We start from the raw sequence: 25,801 nt of genomic DNA on the forward strand, positions 1-25,801 counted from the left end.
TCATAATCTTGTTCAAATCTTTTAATTCAGTGCTAATCTGTCACCATTATATTTACAGACCTCTCTGAGGGACTTTAAGGAGCTCACTGAATTAATAATGTTCTAAAATAGTTTTAAAGATTAATAATCATTTCAGGAATGGTGAATTTTTGCTGTGGCATTAACAATCTAACTGTAAACTCCAAACTGTGTCCCAGAGCTTCACACTGGAGTCAAACATGTCTTCCAACATAATCGAAACATGTCTTCCACAAATCTGAGACTGTGGCAACTCATTCCTTTCGTCCGGCATCTCCTGACAGCTGCAGAACACAGACCTTTGTGCTGCTGCCGCTATTAAGAGCAAGACAGGCGCAGTGTAGATATTAAAGTGGGCCTGAGACAGATGAGAGTCGGTGTGGTACACAAGGTGTGTCAGGTGGAATAAAAGTCTCTCTGTCTGCCATTCGACAAATAACAACCTCCGACAGAGAGGGAATGTGAAACAAGCAGAGGTGGAGGACAAAACATGCTCCCGACGGCGTGTTCCTGTAGCTCAGAAAGCACAAAGGTAAGAGAGGCCTACAGGACATGAAACACTGGCTCTCCAGCAGAACGTGTTGGCCGGCGTGAGTCCAATCAACCTTTTGCTCTGGCCGACGCGCCTAAAGACAAAAATGTAAAAAAAAAAAAAAGAAAATGTGAGGGGGGTGAACTTGTACAAATCTCATGAAGCAGCAGACAGCAACAGACATTGGAACAGACATTTGTTTAGCACTGACCAGACATAAACCAGCCTTTCACATCCATTAAACATAACGTTGGCAATAACAATTAATCGCTCACAGCGGACACACTCTCCTGCTCCAATTAATACTTCCATTAATTGTAAGTGAATTATCAGCAGGCAGGGGTGGAAGTCACATTCCCTGCTACATGAGTCGCATTCGTTTTTATTGGAGTTGAAAAACATCTGTGTTTGTTTGCATTTCATTTCAAACCAACTTGATTTTCTTTTTTCTATAGTTTTATTTCAAATCAGTGATAATGATTGAACTGGAATTGGAATAACACTCAGTCGAGCACAGACCAAAATCTAGAATTTACTTGGTTCCGCACCAAATTGCGCACACTCGTATCTTAAATGATTTATTTTGCTCGTGAAAACTGACTTTATTCTTTAATCTGTGTATTGGTCCCGATGAATAACCTTAACACTATATTATAGGCTGCAAAAACAGGAAACGCTTCAGTTTCACAACAATAAACAACAGTTTTAACAATAATTTTAAGAAATGAATAATCTGAATTGTATGTACTCTTAAATATCAGTCTGCCTAACCTGCCTCTTCTCTATCGTATCGAGACTCTCCACTCCGTCCCTACAGTTCACCTGCAGAACACGTGCTGTTGTGGAATCAGTTGATAGAGGACATACCCCCGCCATAGCCCCTTCAGCTCTGTCAAGCCGCACGCACTAATAGGCATCAGTCCCCTGAATATGTCTGATTATTTTTATCTAGATTCATGAATTATTCTCTGAGGAATTAAGGAAAATGTCCAAAAACGCCCCATCTCCCAATGTTAAAGGAAGTGAAATATGGAGTATTTCTGTATCCGCCCCCTGATGTCATGACTTCTTTCCCCGACCCGTACCACATCCTTCAGGTAGTAAAACATCCAACCCAGACGAAACCATAACCTGCTTGGTGGAGGGAGTTAAAATGACTTAGATCTGTTTCATCGCACTGCACGACTATAAGTGTATCTAAACAAACATGAATGGACACAATAAAGTAAAAAGACATAATGTACAGACAGTACACATGTACAGACAGTACACATGTACAGAGAGTACACATGTACAGAGAGTACACATGTACAGACAGTACCTCGATGGGAACAAACGTGTGTGAGGGTGAAAGGTGCATGTGCTGTATGTGAATAGGAATGAATGGGTGTTTGTGGAGACAGACAAAAAAAAAAAAGAAAACTTCATTTCATCCATGCATGGTTCTCCACAAACCTGTGACATGCTTGGTTGTGTGCGAGACAGACAGACAGACAGAGAGACAGACAGACAGGTAGCATGTATGTCCCAATCAGAGAGGAACTTGGGATCAGAGATCAGCCACTCCAAACAGAGACAGAGACACACAGACGCCTGCATGTCTGCCCAGCTGTGGTGTCTTTGAATGGCAGCTGACAGGCACAAACAGACAGATGTGGGCAGGTGAGACAAAACCAAAGCAGACGTCAGTCTTGTAAACACTGGGAGATAATGCGTCTTTCACTCTTAACTGCTTTTTGTACAGAATCAGCCCGAGGTTAAAAGATCGTCCGATTCACGTCCGCCTCTCGGCAGCAGACTGATGTTTAGACGCCTCAGATCAGTGGTGTCAGTGAGAGCTTACAGCTGATGGGCCTTTTCATCCACCATTGATCTCTCTCACCCGACATGCCCTCGCTGTGTTCTCACTGCTTCACAGCTTCACTTTTACCAGCGTGTTGATCAAATGAGTTCAGGAGCAAACAAAGGTCACATATTTAATCCAGGGACAATAAATGCTCCATGTTTGTTATTTCTCAGACAGAAAAATCTCTCAAATGTTTAATTCGGATGCAGAAATGAGGCAAAGTAAACAGTGAATCTTTTTTTTTTTTAAACGTTTGGGGAAAAACTGGAGATTTGTAAGAAGGGGAATGGTGCGGTGCCATAAAGCCCCAAATGAAATCCCATCAGAATGTATCTTTCAGAGCAGATGTGTTCACCTCCAATCTTCAAATAAAGTTACCTGTAATGAACTCAAGGTGTTTTAAGCTTTGAAACAAAGCTCTTATGGTATTATGATTATTTCCCCCCCAAAAAAATATATTTGATCTTTGCAAATGCTTATGTATTTAAAAGTATTAATACTTAGGATACTAAATAAAGGTCTTATGATATCATAATTTCAAGTAGTAGTAGTAGTAGTATGTGTTTTTCCCAAACTTGAATTTTGAACTTTACAAATAGTCCAGAATTTTCAATGTTATTAACAAATACATACGATTTTAAACAAAGTTCTTATGGTGTTATTATATTTTATTGCCAAATTTAGTAAAGAATGAAAGATATCCGACTCTCCAGAGCTGAAAAAAGACAATGAGTCACAAGCAAAGTCCATCAAGGTTATTAGCTAGTGAAAGTTTTATTTTCCATTTTACTGTAAAAGACGTCTTCCTATCTAACCTGAGAACAGTGAGGCTGCTACAGACAGAGGGGTTGTTCTTTTCTTTCCTCGCCTCTTTTGCCATTTCAAAAGAGAAACGAGAGGAAGAAGAAAAAAAGAATTAGCCATGAATGACCTTTCATTTGCGAGCGTGTTTTCCAAAGCATTATTGATGTCTTCACATTCTCTGCTCCCCCCCCCCCCCTCTCACTGAGGTGTAAAAAAACAGACAAACAAATAGAAAGAAAATCTACTGCAAAATCTCTCATCAGTCAACTTTGGCTGTAGGAGCCACATTTGATAGATCAGACACTTGCACTAGCTATGTCGCGTTTGAATCTAGCGGCAGAAGCAGAACGGCAACTTCCAAAGCACGAGTTACAGAGTGAGAAGAGATATTAAAATGTGATGCGTCTGCCTGATTGTTGCTTTCTGTTTTGCTGCATCCTAAGCTGTTGGTACAGGGAGAAGCAATTGTGCTCTAGTAAGTGGTTCTGAAACTCAATATCCTTCTTCCACTTCCACTCTCATCGCCCAGAGCAGAACAACAGATCATGTATATTCATTCACAAAAAAAAAAACCAAAACATCAACAATGTTAATATTGGCTTCTGCTGTTTGTGCAGCCATTTACAGTTTTACTAATTGTTTTGCCTGAGTGGAAGCAGAGCAACGATCGCTTCCAAGTCCCCCCCCCCCCCACCACCCCACTTTCCAACCACGCCGCCTTTTCATGGAGAACGAGTCGTGCTCAACTTAACAAGTGCAGCACCAGAATCTCTCCTGCTCCATAGTGAGCAGACAGTCTTTGAGTGCGGCTCTCCAGGGTGCCTCGCTCCCCTTGTGCGTTGAGCATTTGAAGTGTTGCAATACCAAAATAGAGCAAACAGCTTGAAATGAAACGAGGGGGATTATTTTTATAGGTACTGAGACACCAGTCACATGAACAAAAGATGAGAATGAAAACCACAGTGCCCACATGTATATATGGGTAAGCAGAAAGTTGGAATTTGTGCTGCACTTGTCTCCGGGTCCACACTCCAGAGCGCTGGGTGTATCAATCGTCTGCATGTTCCATTTGTAACTGAAAAGCACTTTAACAGTAAGGAACTCCTCGAGTGATTTTGACTTTTTGAGTTATTTTTTTCTGGGTTAAGCAAATGCCCGACAATTCAAGTATACCACTTTTTTTTTTTTTTTTGTCTCTCAAATCAAGCTTCAAGATTGCACACACTTCATGGTGATTAAAATGACAAAGGGGCCAGCGTGAAGTTAATGAGTTATTGATTGTTTACTCCCAGAGATAGAATCTGCTCTAACATTTTGTAACATCTGTATTAAAACACGAGAACTCATATTTACAAAATTCAGCCCAAAAGGCAAAGGCCAGCACAGCTCCTTGTTTGTCTTTGGGTCTAGGTGATTTATGTGTGTCACATTATGTTCGCTCTGCAGAATCATAATGTTTCTCAGATGTTTGATGTTTTTTTCACTTGAAATTCAATCTGCGTCTCTGGGGTGCACGAGCCTCAGTGTAACTGGTCTCCATCAAGGCTTCTGTCAGCATGCGGACTAATAAATTAAAGCAGCTAAAAACAACATATCAATACACAACTCAAAAACACAAACAGAAAGCATGAACTAAGTCAGAAATTAATAATTGCGGGGTGGGGGTGGGTTGGTGGTGGTGATGGTGGTGTGGGGGGGGACGGGACACTGACATGGAACAAAATTAAATGACAAACATCATAGTCCAAGAGTGAGGCTACTTAAATACAAAACAAGGGAGGAGTTCAGCAGAGGTTCTCTTTCATAGTAGCGAGTGAAGCACTCTGATGGTGGTGAGTGAGCATCTTCTCGCTGAGCACATTTCTACTGAGCTGTAACGGGTTGTTATCTCAATATGATTGGAACAGTCAAGTACAGCCAGAATTGGCCGGTGAAGGGTTCGCAATCTGGGAGCCCAGGGAAGGACGCCTTCACTGAAAAGAAAGTGATTTTTCTCAAAGTCCTTGTTTTCTTCATGATCTCGCCGCCGCCTCCACCGCGTTGGTTGCGTGGCAGTGCTTGCCCCCCCCTCGCTCTTTTCATCTTCCTCCTTCACTGGGGCGGTGTCTCTCCAACCATCTCGATGCCGTGCTGCTGGAGCTGTGCTCGGAGCAAAGCGTTCTCATTCTTCAGCTCCTCAATCTTAACAAGAAGAAGAAAAAAAAAAATTCAACATTTACATTCCTGTGACAGCTAAATATAGGCTCCGAGTTAACAAACCAACTGCTGCCTCTGTGCAATCCTTGGGATTAAAGGCGAGCGTATGAAGCCTTGTTCAAAGACACACCTGTCCACAATCAACTGGATTATCACATCCTGATGAGGTATGTCATCTCCGCCACATTTCCCTGGGGTGGATCCCAAATTCACTGCCTCCCAACTAGGGGACTGTGAGACGGAGCTTGAGCTTTGAGCATCAGAGTGAGAATATACTGCTGAGTGCCTTGCAGGCCTGGGATTCAATAGGGAGAAGTACTCGCCTCAGAGCTGCAAGATCTCACAATACTTTTGAGTGCATTAGTGCATGCCGTCAGTTCTCACACAAACCCCAGTGTATATTATTCCCACAGTCTAACCCTCAAAGCACTGATTTCAGGTAACACTTCTCATTATATGAGAGCAAAGTCTTTGAACCTCTATGTCGGGCTGTGATGATCAGCTACTTCAGCTGAAGCCTCCAGGGTTTGTTTTGGAGAAATAAAGATGCATATGGGGCGAGGTGGATTTCAAGCCTCTGAGATTTGAGTGGAAAGACGCTGCAATGCACTCCAAAGCAGAGTACTCATCAATTCAATGCAGTGACAATCTTCACAGCCACATATGCAGACCACCATGGCTGCCTGATTATATGCAAATGTATTTATCTTCTACACACAAACCTAATAAGAAAGATTCTTCTTTTACCCATTATAGAAATCAGAGCAAAGGCTGATGTTCATACCTGCTGCCTGCACAACTCATTGTCCACTTGTATCCTCTCCACTTCCTTCAGACTCTCCTGAAGTCGCTGGTTGCTCTGCCTCAGCTCACGGATGTAATCACAGGCTTTGGACAGGATGCCTCCTTTGCTCTGGAGGAACAGAGATGTTGTCACACACATGAAACGTTTCAAATTCAAAAAACAGAAACATGTATCTACTCACTCCGGAACTCTCTATCTGTGACATATCTCAAGAGCCGTTCATCTTATGGGCTCCACACTCTGTCATGTGTATTCAGCGTTTCTCACAGAATTAATTCAATGTATGGCGGTAACGGGAGTGCGTGTGCACAAAGGTCACTCTCATACACATCAGATATGGGTGAAACTCTGAGGTCTGACTGTCTGCGTGGATAGTAGAAACATTAAGAACCAAAGCGCGACCACGCTGTAGCTCGCAGCGTCAGTAGAGTGACAGCGTGAGTAAGAATGCGGCAACTTGTGCTGCAAATAGCGCGGCACACACCAAGTTACAGATCTTTTGTTGTTATGAGAAGTGGTTCATTTGGTTTCAACCAAATAAAAAGGCGATGCTCTGCAGCAGTGGCGGCTGGGACTCATCTACGCAAGTAACGTGACAGCTCATTCACAACAATGGCAATTACCACTGATTCCTCAGGTCTGGGTACTGAGTCAAGCTTCACCGAACTTTGAATTAACAGATGAGCAGCTCTTTGTGGTGCAGCTTCAGGGTTCTGCAGACTGAGTCCCGCCGCAGGTGTTAACGCACCGCAGCTCAATTACTGCACATCAATTTTACAGTTTCTGAAAGAAAGCTGCAACCAGCATCACCACAGGCCAAACAAGCAGCCTGATTCCAAACAGGCAGGTTTAGAAAGAGCCCTGCACCACCTGTTAAATGTTAGCAGCCGTTAAGAAGCCAAATAAAAGAGTCCTTACTGCTCCGGTCTTGGTGCTGTCCATATTGCAGTCTGGGATGATCTTGGAGAGGGTGACAATCCAGTTGTTTATCTTGTCTCTTCGCCGCCTCTCAACTGATGGAGATAAAACATCGACAGATAGCAAACATGGTATGAATGCAAGCCAAATTTCTAGATTAATTACTTTTTTTTTTTTCAGATATCAGAGGTCGTTTTAAAAAGAAGAGCCATGTTTTCATCTCAAGGATGTTGTCGTTTCAGTGACTGTAGATACTGCATGAGTTCGACAGCAGCACAGTAGCCTCTAGTGGCCAGACTGAAAGCCACATGTTGTTATCTGTTCTTATTAGAATATTTTGACAGGGCTTGGGTTAGCTCCACTTAGACGCCGCGCAGCATTGTGTCGCACTGTCTGATGAAGTCAAAAGCCACACCGATTGCTAATTACCCACCTTCATTATGTTGCGCTCTCCTTCTTTCGTCTCTCGGTGTTCGTGGTCCATCCATTTTCCTGCAGTCAGACAGAGAATAAAACACTTTTCATGCACTACAGTATCTCATCTCTCTGCCTGGCATGCAATCAGGCACAAATACAATCCAATCCCCCAAATTTGCCTAATCTAGTCCTTATTAGAACATGTTCTTCAGTGCTTTCTCTATATTCTCTTGTCAGTACCAAAGTGAGATTTAAAACGGAGCCTCTGAAACTGTGTAGTGCCTTTGGTACAATTACTGTTAAGTCGCACAGCTATATGAGGCTGCATATTCAGTCCTGACACGCCTGAGGGCCTGAAGCCAGGCTTCTTTGACAGGAGTACTGAGACCCGTCCGACCTTCTTATTCTTGTTGGCTGTCCATTTCCCAGGTGTGGCCCAGAGGGAGGACGTTACTTTATTATGCTGTAAAATTACGACACTGGAGAAAACCAGCTGCTGTCTACTGGAGTGTGGGCGCTCGGCTAATGACACAACTGTCTCTTGTCTCCGTGTCTTCCCTGAGGTATTCTGTTAATTAAGTTCCTGAGAAGTGACAGGGAGACTTATCTAACAACCCACCTCGGCACAAGCAGGCCAATAACACACTTGCATAAAAGCATATATCTGTATTTCACTGCTTCTTCTGTTTCTCTAATGAAACAGACACTCACCAGTCATGCAAAAGAACAGACACAGTGCACAGAAGGAATGTCTTTGCTCAGGCAAATCTTGTCTTGAAATATGTATGGTGAAGGGAATTAATCTGACTCGTGTTTTTTGGATATATTTCTTGTAACTTGACCCTGTTCACACCTGGTATTAACATCCGTCCTGAGAGATCCGCTCACAAGTGGACAGCTCAGTTCACACCTGGCAGTCAAATGCATCCGGAATGTGTCTCCTGTGACCACTTGTGATCAAATCTCGATACTCAGATCTATATGCAAATAAACACATACGTCATTTGTGTTTGAGGAAGGCCAAGTGATGTTTTTCTCTCGTCTGAGTACAGAGATGTGTCTGTTGTCAATGTGTTTGTCTGTGTGCCCAGAATCCATTATGTGGTTGTCTCTGTTGATTTTTTGGTGGAGGCCAAATTCAAATTAACACATGAGCATGGCCACATGCCTCCCAGACCACCTCCCAATGTGGTCTGAGTGATGGGATCTCGAGGTGCATCGAGGATGCATTTGGGTGCGTTCACAAACGCATGGAGCTGAAACCGCTCCAGCCTGAGAGAAAACTAACCAAACACAGATCAGACCGGCATTCTGTTTTTTTGTCTGAACCTGACCTGAGCCTTTAATATCCCCAGATTAAAAATTAAAGTTGGCAGCGTGACCAAACCCGAACTGAAATATAATTTCAAAAATGTGTCCGAACTTGACCTGATAGGAAAGGGTCGGGAACACGCACTGTAATTCGCACCTGTAAGTTTCCACTTGTAATCGAATATTAATACCAGGTCTGAACGGGGTCCTTGCTGTATGATGATAATAAACATCCTGTAAGGTCATTCAATGTCCTCGCCTGTCCTTGCAGGACAAATCTTTACTCTACAGCCGCGAATCTGTGACCCATCAACGCAACTGCACTGCTTCATATCTTCGTTTGAGACAGTCAGTCAAGCCAAACTGCAGTCTCTCTTGTATCTCAAGACATCTTAATGGGATTTCAGCTGTATAATGGATTCAGCCCAGCAGTACTCTTCAGAAGAACATTAAAAAAATGTGTATGAATAACTAAACGTACAGGCCTAGAGATTTTCCTTCCTACTTTCACAACTTATAGAGACAGACTTCAAATAAGTGCTCCTGAGAGCTATAGCCAAAGAAATCCAGAAAATTAGCAGAACACAATCCCACTGCTGAAGCACTTTATCCATAGAATTTAAAGCATGGATATATTAGAGGACTAAGTTTGTACTCTCTTAAATTGATCTTTGAAAAGAGCAATGCCATTATTGTACAACAGTATTACACCGAGCCTGGGCCTGAACAATGAACCAGTGAAGCGTATATTGAGATACAAGGGACTGCAGCTTGGTTTTTCTCTCAGTGGATCATATGAACCAATTTTGGTTGAAATCATGGACTTCATATAAAGATGGACGAAATGACAGCTCCTAAAAATGTCAAAGCATCTCAATCGACGCCTGCTGGCTGGCTGCAGTATAGGTCATTAACTCCATGTCCTCCATGTTAGTGGAAGGGACATGGACCAAACAAAAAAAAAAGATTCTCTTTTCTGTTTTCTGTCATTTTAGTAGTTCTTATCACACTGATGTATGTTTAATCTTTTTTTCCCCAGTAAATTTGGTTTTAATGTATTCAATGCTATTAAAACGAGGCGAAGCATCGTGGTTGACATCTGAGACTGATTCACAATTGGTCGAGTGCTTCTATTAGCTGGACCTTGATGCCGCAGCTCCATGCAGAGACTCTGGCTTCAAGTGCCAAGATTGCAGCATTTGGATCCAGGATATATTAGCTTCTTTTCTGGATCGTGGGAGGAAGTGGAGATGAATCGTCCATCTTTATATAGAGCCTAAATTCATTTGTCCTATAAACAAAACATACTAGTTTTCAAACCTCAAATACTAACTCATTCCAAACTGGGCTAAATGGGAACAAAACTCAGAAAAGAACAATAGAGGACACTTAAAAAATTATACTAAAATAAAAGTGTCTAGTGAGCCATTTGTTTCCAGATGGAGAACATTGACCTAATTTCTAAGTCCTAATGGAAAAGGATGTTTGCCACAAGCTCAACTAACAACAATGGATCAGGGTCAGCACTGAAGAAACCATACATCTGTGTCTCACACATCAAGAGTAGGGGGAGAATCACCAGGGTCTTGTGGGAAGGGGGTGGAGAGCAGAGGGTTGTGTGTGTCTTCTCTCTTCTTGTGTTTTAATTTGATTTGTTCATTTACTGTAAAGAAGAGTGTGGGAGAAATGTGGAAACTGTCCTCACCAGTTTAAACCTTCATGTTGCAGCAGCTCGTTTTCACCTCTGCGAATGGAAGTTTTCATTCATTTCACTCACATTTCAAAAATAAAGTCACTGTTCATTAGTTTACACATTAGTTTAGTCAAGAGCCTCGTGTGTTAATCATAAACTTTTCATGAAAGAGAAAATAAACAGAAATAAAACATCTTGCAAACAGGCATTGTAGGGATAAGAAAAGAAAAACAATTCACATTTCAACACGGTAGGGCAGAAATACAATGAAATGAAGCTCGCTCTTTGTACGCTGTGAACATAAAAAAATGAAAGTGCTGCTGCCAATTTCAAGGCAAAAACTCCCCATAACTCTGCCCACAACAAAGCAGCTTAAATCTTTGAGAAATCTAAAGTTCGTAAAAATCACATGAGCACAGAAGCGGAGAAAATCCTTGTTGTCAAACCATGTACTGTACACTGAGCTGACAAAAAATAAATGAAAGCCAGCGTAGGGTGGTGTGATTCCCACTTATGTTTTCTTTAAGTAATTCCCACAGTGACAAAGAAAAAGACAGGTTATATGCTCACTACAGTGTCACAAGTTAAAGTTGAAGAATAAGCCTGGTAGAAAATGGAGGCATATTCACTTAGCTCCTTGCTAACTCAATTTGACAATAAGTCATGTGCTCGTTTTGAGTGACCAAACGAGTTAACGGCTACGCTTTGGCTTTTACATGAGAAAAACACAGTTGCACGACATTCAAAGCCCCTTTTCGCACCAGTAAAAACTCACCAACACCCACAAACATCTAGCTCTTGTCTGCAGTGGGAACGATACAATGACTGAATTAGACAGAGGTTTTTAAATTGGCTTGGGCTCTGATAGAAACATAACACCTGGGTAAATGCGCTACTTTGGCAAGGCAGAGAGGTGAGAGAGCGCCTCAGTTGTCGCTGCGTTTAAGGGGGGGAAGAGAGAAAGGCAAACTCCTTTACTGGCAACAGGAAAGGAGTCACCTTTTTTTCTGCGTTTTAGCCCTGTTATAAAAATCCAGACTCATTTTGGTGTAAAGGAAGTACAAGAACCATGAATCCCTTAGCATCATAATCCATGTGAACAATGTGTTTTCAGTACAAACGTGCACCCGGAAAACAAAATAAACCATCATTATCAGAGTAATTATCCGTAGTCGGCCAGAGCCAGGCTGGTATCATGCAATTAAAATGACAACACAATTTGTCTTTGCTCAGGTGAGCCTGCTGATTATCTTAATAACAGCAATCACCAGCGTGTGGCTAACAGTCGGAGAGAGTCTGAGATGGATTCCTTTCTGATGCCTGATTATAATGATGCATGTGGTGAGTTTCGGAGAGAAACAACAGACGACAGTTTTGAAGTAGGGGGAGAAAACAGGCCAGCCGTGGTGTGCTGAAATGAAGACCCTTGATAAAGGAGGGTATGAAAAAATAAAAATATCAACCTTCACAGCGAACTCAGGAGGGATGAGGAAGACTCCCTGGGGAGAAACAGTCTGGAGTAAAAGAACAACAACTGCAGTAGCACTTGTGTTGGAAGTTTTTCTCTATTCGCATGTCCATACAAAACCTGTCTCCTGAAACTAAACAGTGGTGTAAACAGTGCGATCTGCATACACCACTGCTAGAAATGACACACCTAACCCACATCCCAGCAACTTCTCCAGCTTCCTCCTCATTAGTATTTAGGTTCATGTGAATTTTACGAGCTTTGTTCACCCAATATCTGTTGATGTTTGTTTAAATGTTGTGTATCTCTGGCTTTGAAGAGTTGACTTTTTTTAAATGAAATGAAGCCACACTATCAAACTCAAACATGGACTATTGCTGCAATAAATGGTTAAAGCCTTGAAGAGTTGATACTTACGCAGGGAAGGACTGTGTGCGTGGGGCAATGTTTCGTTGCGTTCCTGTCTGAATGACATCAGGTGGGGTCATCATCACGTAAAACTGACCTGTGGCTGTGGAAGACACAGGAGTCATTCATTTAGCAACAAGGAAAAAGGCAGAGGGGCAACCTGGCAGGAACGACTGACTCTTGTTGCCTCAATAAAATATCAAACAAGAACGTATTTACTGTAAAGAAAACAGAAAAGAAAGCAAAATCCACATGGTCATACACAATGAATTTCTCTCCTGTACAACGAACACTTAGACGGATTAAAAGTCAAGACTCCAAAACCAAATCGAACTGAATTTTCATAGATAGAAATGCACATACTCCACACTCAGGGGTGCAGACAGCGTCTGTTTCAGTGCTGCTGCGACGCCTGTAAGACAAAAACACCAGGACACTAACACCAGATGGCCAACCTGACCTGGCTAGACAAAGAAAAAAAAACCCACAATTTACTGCTATTTTAAAGACGGAATAAATCAGCTTAAAATAGAACAATTACTAAACCTTCCCTGTCAAGTAAAAGGACTCTTTAACTTTCACAGGGAGTTTTCTTCAAAAAAAGAATCAGAAACAAAAACTGTATTTATTATAAATAATAAAAATCTGATTAAAAGATATCACTACAAAGTCTTAAAGAAAATGTAATTACATAAATTACATTTTCAGTTCAAACAGTCTCTTGTTTAAGTCATAACTCATTTGGCATTTTCTCCCTTTTCTCCTCCTTAATGCTTGAAGGTCAAACTATTTCCTGTGCAGGGTCCAGTCCTGCCAGAATGTGTTTCATGGACAGAGCCCGTTGTGCTACCCTTCACGATCCCTCACCTCATAGGAGACGTCAGCTTGTAAAGCACTCTCCACCTCCGCCCTGCAGTGCACTCGAGGCTCAGAGAGGAGAGAGAGACAGCAGCACTTGCTCCTGCAAGGCCCTGGTGTTAACAGTGACCCACAGCAAAGAAACCTCAGCCTCCGTCCTGCCTCTGCGGCAAAAGCAGGCTGCCGCTAGCAACACCCAAAAAAAACAAACACAAGAAAACCAACAACATTTCACCGACGGAGTCAGCAAGATAGGTCTGGTGTGTTTGGCCCGAGCGCTTTTCCAGCCTCCGCTTGGCAGATCTGTCCCACATCTCAATGTTTTAAGATGCTCAACACACGTCAAGCTCGTTACCTCCCACATCAAAATGTCTCAACACCTCTGCTCTGATCTCATCTCGCTTCTGAAGTCACTTTGAAGTGACCCAAACACGGCTGTTAACAGTGGCTTTCTGCTGCTGTACCTAGAGTCTATCATACAAGTTGTAACAGAGGTGAGCCAATTGATACGGCCTCAAGGGTGTCAGACTTCTGTGGGTGTGTGTGTGGCATGTGATTTGAGAGGACACACAGTGCTCTGCAAGGGAAACAGGGTGTGTGGACACGCTGCATTAGAGACATCAAGAATCGATTATGGATAAAATCCATAAAAAAATAAAACTTGATAAAGGGGGAACTTAACAAAAAAATCTAACAATTAGGAGAAAACAATGATCTTGAATTATTCGTGACTGTGTCTTTTCTTGAGTACGACTTGACTGTAATGTTTCGCTGATAAAGACGTTGGTTTACAAGCTCGGTTCACGTTTCTCGTAAACTCGTAAAAAGCAAATGTGAGCTTTATAACTTACCGGAAGTGTCTGTGCTTTATTATTATGAAATGCTCCAGAGCTGTGTGACTTTTGTGTAAAACAAAATAATACTTTTACTTTTATTTTCACTGTTTTTTTGATCTCACGTCCGTACCTTTTCGTACCTCGGACCTCAGGGCCAACAGGGAGGTTAAGAGCACAAACCGCAGCAGACAGAATGGGTAAAGAATTACAAGTTACATCCATAACTCCAGTCCAGGCACGACACCCCTCCCTCATGAAATCTGGGGAAGGAGAGGCCTGCAGTGTTCACCTCGTCTAAAACCACCAGAAAATACTAACAATTCACCATTTCAACTGCGGCCGTCCGCTGGATCAAGATCTGACTGAATAATACAGAACAAGAAGATGCCGGCTTTGTACAACAGAACCTCGAAGCTTCATTCTCAGGGTCAACCAAACCCTGACCCTCCACATGAAAAGCAGAGCAGAGGACAACAATGTTCAGCCAGGATTATTCAAACCAATCTCCTCAAAAGACAGTTGGCGCAGCAAGGCGACAACATTGGCAGAAAAGAGGAAGAGGAGATGAGTGTGTGACATGTGACATGAAGCAAACAGTAAATATGATTAGTGTAACTAACTTAATTTCAGATGATATTTGACTTGTGTTGTTTTCAAACTGTTACAGATAACATAGTTTAAAATGTTTCTGATTTATTCCTGAGCGAGGAATCTGTTAATGAACAAAACGTGATGCAGAATGTATATGACAGGAAAGTCTTTAATTATAAAAGGGTTTAATATAAGCAACATCTAAATATCTGAAATTAAAAGTGAATAGTGCACTGGGGGACGAATAATATTTAAGTGCTCAGCAAAAAGAGCAACATGATATTCAATGTTTTGTACGACCTTAGTTTCTTTCATCAGCCAGAACTGTGGGGAACATGGTTCATTTACAACAGCTGAAAAAAGGGCTGATGCTCAGTTTGTCACTTAAAATAATGGCTAAATTAGCTCTGAAGCACTCCTGCGAGCTTCAACCCAAATTAAGTGTGAGAAGTGACTCACCCCCTGCCTGTGTGAGTGTAGGGTCCGCGGCGGCCTGCACAGACACAGTCCCATCGCTCACCGCGGTTGCGGGGAAGTAAGCGAATCGCGTCTCCCCTCCCACCGCCTCTCCTGCTGGGCTTCCTCCATTACTGAAAGGGTTTTGGATCACAGCCTGCAACAGATAAGAGAGAAACAGAAAAGAGCTTGAACAAGTAGCAGTGGAGCAGTCACAGCAGGTAAACACACACCTCAGTCTCCGTCAGACTCAATTCCGCTATCCCCTCTAGACCCCCAAGCAAGACGCAGTGCAGTTTGACAGCTGGGATAAAGGAAGTAAAAATAAGTGGCAGTGATCTTGTTAACAGAGGTAACAACAAAGTTAGTAAAAACATCAGTATGCTACAAATGAAGACATTTGTTCTGTCCTTCCAAGGAAAAATGAAAGTTTTTTATCTAAAAACATGTTCTAAATCTGGCTGGGACTGTTTTACAATAATTACTGCCATTGCAGTTTATTTAAAAATAACTCTGCAACAGCATCTTAAGTCTCTGTGAGTCGTTCTGCTTCAGGCAAATGCAGGCACATGCTTCACCGATAACACCACTCTGCTGGTTTAACCATCTCCGAGGAACAAACTCCACTTGCAACTTTAATCAAAATAAAGAATCTGAATGTCTCGGTCACGTATTTTTTGTAGTTTTTGCAAACATTGGCATTGTTTGTGACATCACTGTGCCTGCAGAAACAAAACTTGTTGGTAGGATTCATTTAATAAAAATAATACCTGGAATAACAAAAGCCTTTTTGTTAAATATGTGGAAAAAGAAGTTTGTCTTTAAAACAGTTGATTTTACCAGCGGGTTCTATTTAACTGAAAAAAGAGAAAGACTGAGGTACCTGAGCAACAGCCTGAGGAGCCCCAGTGAAGGCAGCTGTTGAGACGACGCTCACTGCTCCACCCCCGTCATCTCTTCCCTCAAGGTGCTGGTCAGTCACCTGAACAACTCGATACGTCACCTGCGTGGGACGAGACACAAATAAAAGAGAAACTGAGAGGAGACAAACTTTCACAGCGCTGTGGCAGAAGAAACAAGCCCAAATCAAAACAACCTTACCTGACTTGCAGATTTGTTTATCATTTCTACAGCTTCAGTTCAGCAAAGTATCTGACACAATAATCCAAATCTCTGCAGTGCATAGCTCTCACCATCCCACATTATGCTTATGCATCAGAATGCGCCTGATTCAATTTCAACAAGTCGAGAAAATTAGCTTGTTTGTTCCAAGAATCAGTATTTGTTTCCTTCCATCATGTGACTCACCTCCTGACTGACATGTGACAGCAGCCTCATGCCAATCCTCGACCAGACCGGAATCACATGATCGCTCAGACTAGCATGCCAAATGAGCCACATGGATCACTGACTTAATTCCCTGCAGTGCAAATCATCCATATAAGGATAGACCAACTTGAATATCAGGCTACTTTTTCAAGTCTTATTCATTTGCGTCACTGTCCCATTGCCCATCGTTTTCCTTTTGCTGTTGTGACGACCACAATGGTGGACAGCAAAGGAGACACTCTAGACAAAAGGTCATCAATCAATCATGTGACGAGTAGAAGCAAACCTTTAGGCAATTTGCTATCCTCCTGACTCGTCTTTGGAACAGGGAGGGGAGTTGACGCATTTGGCGAAAACACACAACAGCCCGACAAAATGCAACCGTACACAGAAAAGACTGTTCGTGAGAGGGGTTTCTCACTGTGAGTACTTACACCCAAACACTCAGCATGACACAGCTACATCACAATGAGCACTCTGAATAATGATTACATACATGCGGCGCAAAATGTTGTTTACTGACAATCATATTCTCTCCCACTGTCACATTGCACGATGCATGGGACAAAATCCTTTCATCCCCATTAATCAATATTTAACGTGACACTCCGCACATTCACTTTTAGTCAGCATGACATCAAAAAGTAATTCTGGAGCTTGTTAGTGTTGTGAGGGCTGAACTGATGGGATCTCACCATAAAGCATGTGACCCCTGACAATCACAAGTATCAGAACAGTTCCTATCATTATTTACTCACCTGCCCACTCTCCGTGCGGAACTGATATTGTATGTTATGGTCACCAAATGCTGCAGCCTGCTGAACACTCGCTATTGTCACCGTCTGCTCGTCCCCTGTTCCGTCTCGAAGAAGGAAAGAGGAGAGAAAGCCAGTTGTGAGAATGGAAAGGAAGGAAAACTTAAATCAAGACACAGCTACTTGTGCTGGGCTGCAGAAAACGAGGCACAAGCTGTATTACACCTCTAATTCACCAAACGGGGCCGTTTATAGATGTGTTGTGACCAGATGTTGTGCAGGGGCCAGATGTTGGCAATGACAGCTTGCTGTATAATCGCTCACCTTCAGATACCTGCACCACTTCTTCGTCTTGCTTGTCTTGGCTGCAAAAAAAAAAAAGAAGAAGAAAAAAAACCCAAATATTTGTGAAAAACCATCTGATCTTCTCAAGTAAAACGAACAAAGCATAAACTTTAACTTAGCTAATGGTTTGAAAACAGGCAGCAAACAGCACAACTCCCATGTAAAACAAGAGAAATGCTGCTGTCCTCAGGTTACCCACAGAGTTGTTTGTGTTTTAATAGCAAGCTAAAGCTAACTTAGCTGTGCCGCTGTAATAAGCTAATAATAACCATGTATTTCATTTAGGTTTCTACGCTACAGCTGATACCTCGCATGCTAATCCCACTCCTCTTGCTAAGTAGTCTTCACAGTGTAGTCGGTTTGACAGCAGCTTTTACATCAGGCCTTTTTCTCAAGCCGTCGTTAAACTAGCTCTCCGAAATAGCATGTTGCGGCTAGCTCCTCTGCGTTAGCCATCTTGGCCCCGGCGTCGGTTACCTTGCGGTGTCCAGACTCTGTTCGAGCATATCCATCAGGGTTACAGTAAAAAGTGATATTCGGTGTCACAGACGGAGATGGAAGTGCTGATCACGGGAACAAACACTCGGGTCATGTGAGAGAGACAGCCCAGGACACGTGAGGTATCGCTCGGTGTCGGAGTTAAAATGGAGGCCGCTGCTGCCGCCGGGCGATCCGAGGTGACTGCGCTGCGATCAGCTGCGGAGCCGCTGGATCCGAGGCTCAGAGAGCAGCTGCTGGGTTCCAGCGTTTAAACCTGGAGCACACACAACACGACAACACAACAACACCACAACACAACAACACCACAACACGACAACACGTCCTGGTAAAGTGTGTGTGTGTGTGTGAGAGAGAGTGTGCGTGTGTGCGTGTGTGTGATGATCAGCTGCAGAGACAGACAGGAAGAACAAGAAGAATGAGAATTAATAACCAAACTAACAGTGTGCATACTTTTTTACAAATATGAGGTTAAAGTTGGTAAACATGGTGTTTTTCTTACCTGGAGGTTTTAGTTTGCAGTTGTGAGTTTTGGTTGTTTGTCTTGTTTAAAAAACATCAACTCATTTATTGTTATTATTATTATGATTGTTATGATTGTGGTTATTATTATTTGTATTAGTATTATTATTACAAATACCATGTGTATGTTGTTATTATTATTAATATTATTATTATTATTATTGTTACTTGAAGCAATTCTTTTAGATTTTTTTTCTTGTTTAAGATTCTTTTTTTTCTTTTTCTTTTAAATTGCAAAACACTTCTTAACCGAGTCATAACTGAGTTGTTATTATTATTATTATTATTATTATTATTATTAATATTATTAATAGGACGTGAAAAATTACTAACTTGATTGATTGATTTTTTTTTTATTTGTGCTCTAATGTTTGTTTTTATTGTTTCTTGTTGTTTGCTATTTTTCACTTGTAAAGCACCTTGTAGCTGAATTTTGAAAGGTCGATATAAATAAAGTTAATCCACAATATTATTAGTATGAACTACTCTGCCATGGTTAATGATATTTACTCATTTGCCATATCATGTTAAATGCTGTGGTTGTGGTTGTGCTTTGTGTTGCTGATGCATGTTTGTTTCCAATAGTTTGTGTCTCTGTGTAGGACTGGGTAATAAAACAACAACTATCAACTACTGCAGCATACAAGTTTCACCAATAGCAATATAACATGTCGAATGTTGTGTTAGCACACTGAGGAGGTATAACACATAATCGATCAAAATGTTTTGTGTCTGTTTGTCAAGTGTTTGTCATTTTCTCTTTATCAAGAAGATTTTAAAACCATAACGTTCACCCAGGAGCAATGTGGATTTTTTTTTATTCCAATCCGGTGCAGTTAAACAGCACCACAAAATACACAATAATTAAGCAGTTGTATCAACCCCTCTGTAAAATAAATAAAATAAAACTCCACATTATTATTATTATCAATGTGTAGCATGTGGTGCAGGACTGTTGTATTACACCACAGTCATTTAACACGTGTGGATCTAAATAAACTGCTGCTGCTGGTGAACTTTACCCCACTTACAGCGGAACCTTTCTCTACTGGGGTTTGTTTGCGACACAGATATGAGAAGCACCACATCATTTTCAGGCAATTTCTCCGAAACAAACGTTTTTTAATAAGTTTCAACGATGTAAAATCAACCATGTGCATCATTAGAGATAAAACAGTAGCTAAATATTCCATTTAATTTAAAGTCATCTTTAAACGAGGTGAGGGAAAGGCGTTTGGCTTCATGTTGAATTTAACCACGCGACCAGCTGCCTCTCAGCCAATCAGAGTGGAGAGCGTTGGATTTTACCGGCCTCTCATTGGCTGTGCGGGTAGGTGGCGCCCCTCGGGTCCCCCCCACTGGATTCACCCTGAAATGATTCCGCCGCGTCCTCGGGTGAAGGTTCGGTGACGGTGACGTTAGCTGCTCGCTCGTGTCCTCCACGATGTCTGGCCGGGTTCTCGTCGGAGTTAAGCGGGTCATCGACTACGCAGTGAAGGTGAAACACGCTTCTCTCGTTTCTGCTGTTTTATTCACTGTTGAACATATTTTGTTCCGCCGGTTCTCACTCGGCTGGACTTCCTCTGCTCTGCTAGCTAACTTTAGCATGCTAATGCCAAACAGGCTGTGGGATGTCATTATGCTAACCTGCAGGTTGAGCTGAACATGACGAAAGTGTGTGTGTGTGTGTGTGTGTGTGTGTGTGTGTGTGTGTGTGTGTGTGTGTGTGTGTGTGTGTGTGTGTGTGTGTGTGTGTGTGACCTTCCTCTGTTTTTGTACTTGTGTAACCTACTGTAACCCCCCCCTCCCTCAATCTTGCAGTAGTGTTGTGTGGTGCAGTTATATAGTTGCTGTAATCTTGGAGATGTCAGTGTGTGTGTGTGTGTGTGTGTGTGTGTGTGTGTGTGTGCGTGCGTGTGTGTGTGTGTGTGCAGCAGGGACAGATCCTGCTGGAGCTGCCCTCAGCTGGATCAATATCACTGACACTTAACACACTTTTTCCATGATGTTACAAACTCTTTCTTCTAATCAATGTTGTAAATACCGTTACTGTGTTGTGTATATATTTCACTTCTGTCCCTCACGTGTGTCTCTGAGGTTTCTACGTTATCTTTCCCGCTGTTAATATGTTGTTGTTTTTTCTGGTAGTTTAACTCTTGTTGAGTGTCAAGAACAGAGGATGTCAGATCTTGTTAAGCCCCATGACACAAATTGTGATTTTTGGAATAGATTCAATACTTTATTACAGACAGTTGTTTGCAATTTGCCTGTGTGCCCACGACGAGACAACAATCACAGCGTAACACATAAGAAAAGAAACAACACACATACGACAGAACTGCCGGAAATTGAAAAGTTACAGTTATACAGATAATCGTATGCTTGCAACAACGAGGCAACAATTCAGAGACTGCACTCCGTTGTTTCAGCTTGACAGTGCCACTGTGCACAAAGCCAGGTCAAGTTGGAACATGATCTGTGAGCCAGCCTTTATCACCTAACGCCAGCGCCAGACTTCACAAGTGCTCTTGTGACTAAGCAGGATCAAATCCCCCCTGGGTATGTTCCAAAATCTCATAAATGGGAAAGAAAAGTGGAAACTGTTATAGAAGCACATTGATGTTAGCAAAACAATGTATTTGAATGTCTATATACTTATGGCCATATCTTTTATCTCAAAACAGGGTAGGTTTGAACAGTATTCCTAAATCCTTGTTGCAGGTTTTCTGATAATAAATCAATGCAGAGCAAAAGAAGAGGAGATGATGGCTCCTGTTTGTCACCGTGCACCAGTGTAGTGACTCTGTCCTGGTGTCTCGCTCCTCCTCAGATTCGCGTGAAGCCGGACAACAGTGGTGTGGTGACGGATGGAGTAAAGCACTCAATGAACCCCTTCTGTGAGATCGCTGTGGAGGAGGCGGTCAAGCTGAAGGAGAAGAAGCTCATTAAGGAGGTTGTGGCTGTCAGCTGTGGGCCACAGCAAGCACAGGTGGGTGTCATGGGGGCGAGACTCTGCATCCCTGCCTGGTCATCAGATGTCCTGGGGAAGTGCAGTTTGTTGTGGCTGTTTGTATATTCTTAATAAAGTATATGTCTAATGTGTGCGATACAGAGATGCATTCCATATATAAACAAATGCAGAGTGATAATAACAACACACACCATAGCTTCCATTATCAAGTAGTGCAGCTGGATATAATTATTTTGCCTGTGTTGCAAATTATGTACATGTATTGTAATAATTATAGTTAACGTTCAGTGAAATTTATTGTTTTTGGAATCCTGTGTATGTAGCCTGAGAATATGTACAGCCTGTGAAATAATCAGAATTTCATGTTCAGAGTGTTAAATATGTAATAATGGGATTTATCAGGGCAGAAGAAACAAACAAGTCAACATGAGAAAGGAAATATTATGCATGAACACAGCAGTTATTGTTCCTGAATACTGGTAGAAATGTTATTAACGTTTTGGGCCCTACCACAATGTGTATTAATCCTCTCTGGTTTACTCTGGGAGCAGCTCCCCATAATTAAATGCCTGTCAAAGTCGTTTGACCCATATCTCTCCCTCACACAGGAGACCATCCGTACTGCCCTTGCCATGGGTGCAGACCGAGGCATTCATGTGGAAGTGTCTGGGAAAGACTATGAAACCTTGGGGCCCCTGCAGATCTCCAAGATCATGACTGCTTTGGCCAAGAAGGAGGATGCACAGCTCATCATCCTTGGCAAACAGGTGAAAGATCCAGTTTCATTTCTTTAGAAAATCATATTTCTCCTCTTATCTGACAAACACTCAGGTCTCGCACTGCTCTTATCTTTATTTAACTTGTGTTGCTTTCACAGGCCATCGATGATGACTGCAATCAGACGGGCCAGATGACGGCAGCCTTACTGGACTGGCCTCAGGTGACTTGACTGCAGCCTTTTGAATTAGTTGTTCTAAACCAGACTTGGTAAACTTGCCCCACAAATAACAACAGTTGATTTAGGCCTTAAATGATCTGGGTCGTTTCCTACTTTACTTGTTAAATGTGTGACATGCTTTTATCAGGCTATGTCCCTGCTCTGACTGCCTTATCAGTGTTAGTGGAGACGAGTGTGAGTCAGTCAGAGCTACAATGAACCTGCACAGATCAGCAAAACAGGTTAAAGGTCACCTGGACAGCTGTAGTGAAGTTCCACTGGCTGAACAGTAGATGGAGTACTTTGTTATCTCACAGGCTGAGCAGTCTGAAGCACAGATTATCCAGAGCTCAGTTTTATCTCCATTTTCGTATCTGTTCAGTCAGTTATTTAGAATTCATACTCACATCATATCATTAGCATTACCTTTAACTTTAAGCAGTTTGTTTTAATACACCTTTATGGAGTTTATACAGTTACACAGGCCAACCAGCAGATGGGGCACAATCACTGCCTCATGGTCTCAAGTGAACCTGTTTTGTTCACTCTAATTTTTGCATTTCAGGGACAGAAATGATGTAAGAGAAATGTTTTCCAGTTGGACAGTTTGAATACTTGCTTGAGTTTCAGTTTTTGAACATCGATGCTGTATCTTTATATTTCAGGGCACCTTTGCATCAGAGGTGTCACTGGAAGGAGACAAAATTAAAGTGGTGAGAGAGATTGACGGCGGCCTGGAAACGATTAAAATCAACACACCGGCAGTGTTGACCGCAGACCTTCGACTCAACACCCCCAGATATGCTACTCTGCCTAACATCATGGTGAGTTGCAAGGAGTACAAAACACAACAGGGGGAAAAAAAGCATGAAAATTACAGTTTGTTTTGATTCTGGTTGTCAGGAATATGATTTAATTTGTGTTGAGAAAAAAAAACAGCTGCTGTTTTCATTACTAGCCTACACTTATTTTTTTAAAAGAAAGGATAAACACAGATACAGTTAAGATACTGTTGAGTATTGCACCATCTGCTCATAACCATTATCCTGTGTTTCTTTTCTTTCAGAAAGCCAAGAAGAAGAAAATAGCCAACATGAAGCCTGCAGACTTGGGAGTGGACCTCACGTCACGGTTGGAGGTGTTGAGAGTGGACGAGCCCCCAAAGAGGGAGGCGGGGGTGAAGGTGGAGACGGTGGACGACCTTGTGAGCAAACTGAAGGAGACGGGGACGATATAGAGGCAGGAGGAGTACAAGGAGAGAAGAAGGGTGAGTGTCACTGCTCTTTATCAGTATTTAAGTTTATACTGTAGAATCATAAGTGATAACCTGTGCTTTCTAGTCCTTGGTGAAAAATAATTCCATATGCTATTATTAAGTGTTCATAATAGTTATATAGTTATTGAGACAGAATTGTTTGCTTGAAATATCAATGTCATTTTAACATCATTATGTCTTCATTGCAAAAATGAATGTGTTGCTTTATGGACTGAGTGTTTTGCTGTGACAGAGAATTTATTTGATTTTAAAGACAGCTCATGTCTTGAATTGTCTATTCTCTGCTCTCCTTTCAGGACTCTTTAATGAATAACTGGACTGGATTACTTGAGCGCACCCAGAGGACTCGCTCATGTGTCAGCCCAATCCCTCTGCTTGACACTACTCCTCCTGAGGACACGCAGGGAGGGACTGACAGGAGAGGAGGAATACTGAGAAACACTGTCTGTCAGCAGAACCAGACACGTCCAAAAAGATTATGTCGTCTTTGACCTGCATCCCATCTTACATGGATGAATCCTCAATCACAGGCTACTGATATTAGACAAGCAGTCATGATGCAATAATTTAAACTTACTAACCTTCTTTCTCTCACTGTTGCTGTTCATATTGCTCCGCACGCTAACACCACCAGTACGATGCATTTTACCAACAGTCTCTTCATCTTGTTTTTCTGTTGTCTCGCTCAGAGGTGCAGTTTGTGTTAATGATGTTTGTAAATATGAGCTCAGACATATTCAGATAATTATTTCTATGAAAATTAGCATCATAACCGTCGGTGAATCTGTTTAGTTTGTCTGTGAATTCTAACAGGGTTTCTGTCTAGACGGTGTCTCTCAGTATGAGCAAGGGAAATCTATTCATAAACCTGAATTTTACCATAAGCGCCTCAGTTCTCTGTTGATTGTACAGAACCATTACCATAACAATAAAGTACCCACTCTTTTTCATATCTAAATATGAAATACTTGTACTGTTTCTTCTCTGTGCTTGGCTTGGAAAAAAAACAAGTGGTATGAAGTCTGCTAAAAAGAAAACATTACAGCACACACTCTGTAAATGACATTTATTTTCATATATTCCACTAAAACTAAAAACAGATCAAATGATTAGTTGATAAGCTATCACAACTTTTGGATGTTTATTTGGAGGAATGAGGCAAAATGTGAGAGTCGCTGCAACATAAATCCAACAAACTCAGTTCAGCATAAAAGAAGATTAATGATTCCAGTAATTAATAAACAGATGTTTTAAAGTTGTATTTTCTGTCATCTGGAAGTCAATTATAAAGTTGTTTTCAGGAGACATTCAAGGAATTATTTGGAATAAAAACTAAGCTGACACATTGACCAACCAAAGTATTCATTGTGAACTAATATCAGAATCAGAAATACTTTATTAATCTCAGGAAAATTCAAATGTCACAGAGCTCCTGAGAAAGAGGTGAAAGCAAAAAGCAGGTATAAACATAGCAATTTAAAATCAAGTAAGACTAAAATGAAAAGATATACATATGTAGAAATCAAAACCGGGTATGTATAGATTTACATTTGTACATGAATGTAAGTTAAAGTATACACAGTATACAGAATTAAGCTTTATAAATTACAGTTGTCATTATACAGTTTGACAGCCACAGGCAGGAATGATTTCCTGTGGCGTTCTATCGAGCAGCGTGGGCGGATGAGTCTGCCACTGAACGAGCTGCAGAGGCTAATCAAGACATTATGGAGAGGGTGTGACGGAAGGTCCGATATTGTCCTTACTTTGGACAAAGTTCTCCTCTCCATCACCACTGTGACACTGTCCAGCCCCTCCCCAACAACACGGCTGACTTTCCTGATTAGCTTGTTGAGTTTGTTAATGTCCTCCTTCTTCAAGCTGCTGCCCCGGCAGACAACAGCAAACATGATGGCACTGGACACAACAGACTCACAGAACATCCGCAGCATCGTTCTGTCTTTGTTGAAGGACCTGAGCCGTCTCAGAAAATAGAGACGGCTCTGGCCTC

General features: G+C 41.9%; 2 protein-coding genes across 4 annotated transcripts; one reads left to right on the plus strand and one right to left on the minus strand.

Annotated features, from left to right (window-relative positions):
• Positions 1–3,145: 3,145 nt before the first annotated feature.
• usf2l (upstream transcription factor 2, c-fos interacting-like) lies at positions 3,146–18,495 on the minus strand. 3 transcript variants are annotated; one of them, XM_020093376.2, is made up of 11 exons: positions 18,064–18,495; positions 17,566–17,606; positions 17,245–17,348; positions 16,041–16,160; positions 15,161–15,314; positions 12,426–12,519; positions 10,553–10,591; positions 7,553–7,611; positions 7,120–7,214; positions 6,181–6,309; positions 3,146–5,381 (listed from the first exon to the last, which is right to left on the minus strand). In XM_020093376.2, exons 1-11 carry the CDS (start codon positions 18,096–18,098, stop codon positions 5,292–5,294), a joined length of 960 nt encoding a protein of 319 aa, XP_019948935.1. In that variant the 5' UTR covers positions 18,099–18,495; the 3' UTR covers positions 3,146–5,291. The 3 variants fall into 3 exon arrangements, with proteins under 3 accessions (XP_019948935.1, XP_019948936.1, XP_069393412.1); XM_020093377.2 differs by lacking the exon at positions 10,553–10,591 and having other exon boundaries at positions 18,064–18,479; XM_069537311.1 differs by lacking the exons at positions 17,245–17,348; positions 17,566–17,606; positions 18,064–18,495 and adding an exon at positions 16,259–16,479.
• A 1,448-nt stretch (positions 18,496–19,943) lies between these two features.
• On the plus strand, positions 19,944–24,755 carry etfb (electron transfer flavoprotein subunit beta). The gene is made up of 7 exons (XM_020093515.2): positions 19,944–20,104; positions 21,437–21,595; positions 22,186–22,344; positions 22,455–22,517; positions 23,180–23,338; positions 23,581–23,781; positions 24,087–24,755. Exons 1-6 carry the CDS (start codon positions 20,051–20,053, stop codon positions 23,749–23,751), a joined length of 765 nt encoding a protein of 254 aa, XP_019949074.1. The 5' UTR covers positions 19,944–20,050; the 3' UTR covers positions 23,752–23,781; positions 24,087–24,755.
• Positions 24,756–25,801: the final 1,046 nt, after the last annotated feature.

This window comes from Paralichthys olivaceus, chromosome 13, assembly GCF_024713975.1.
Source record: "Paralichthys olivaceus isolate ysfri-2021 chromosome 13, ASM2471397v2, whole genome shotgun sequence".
Taxonomy (NCBI): Eukaryota; Metazoa; Chordata; class Actinopteri; order Pleuronectiformes; family Paralichthyidae; genus Paralichthys; species Paralichthys olivaceus.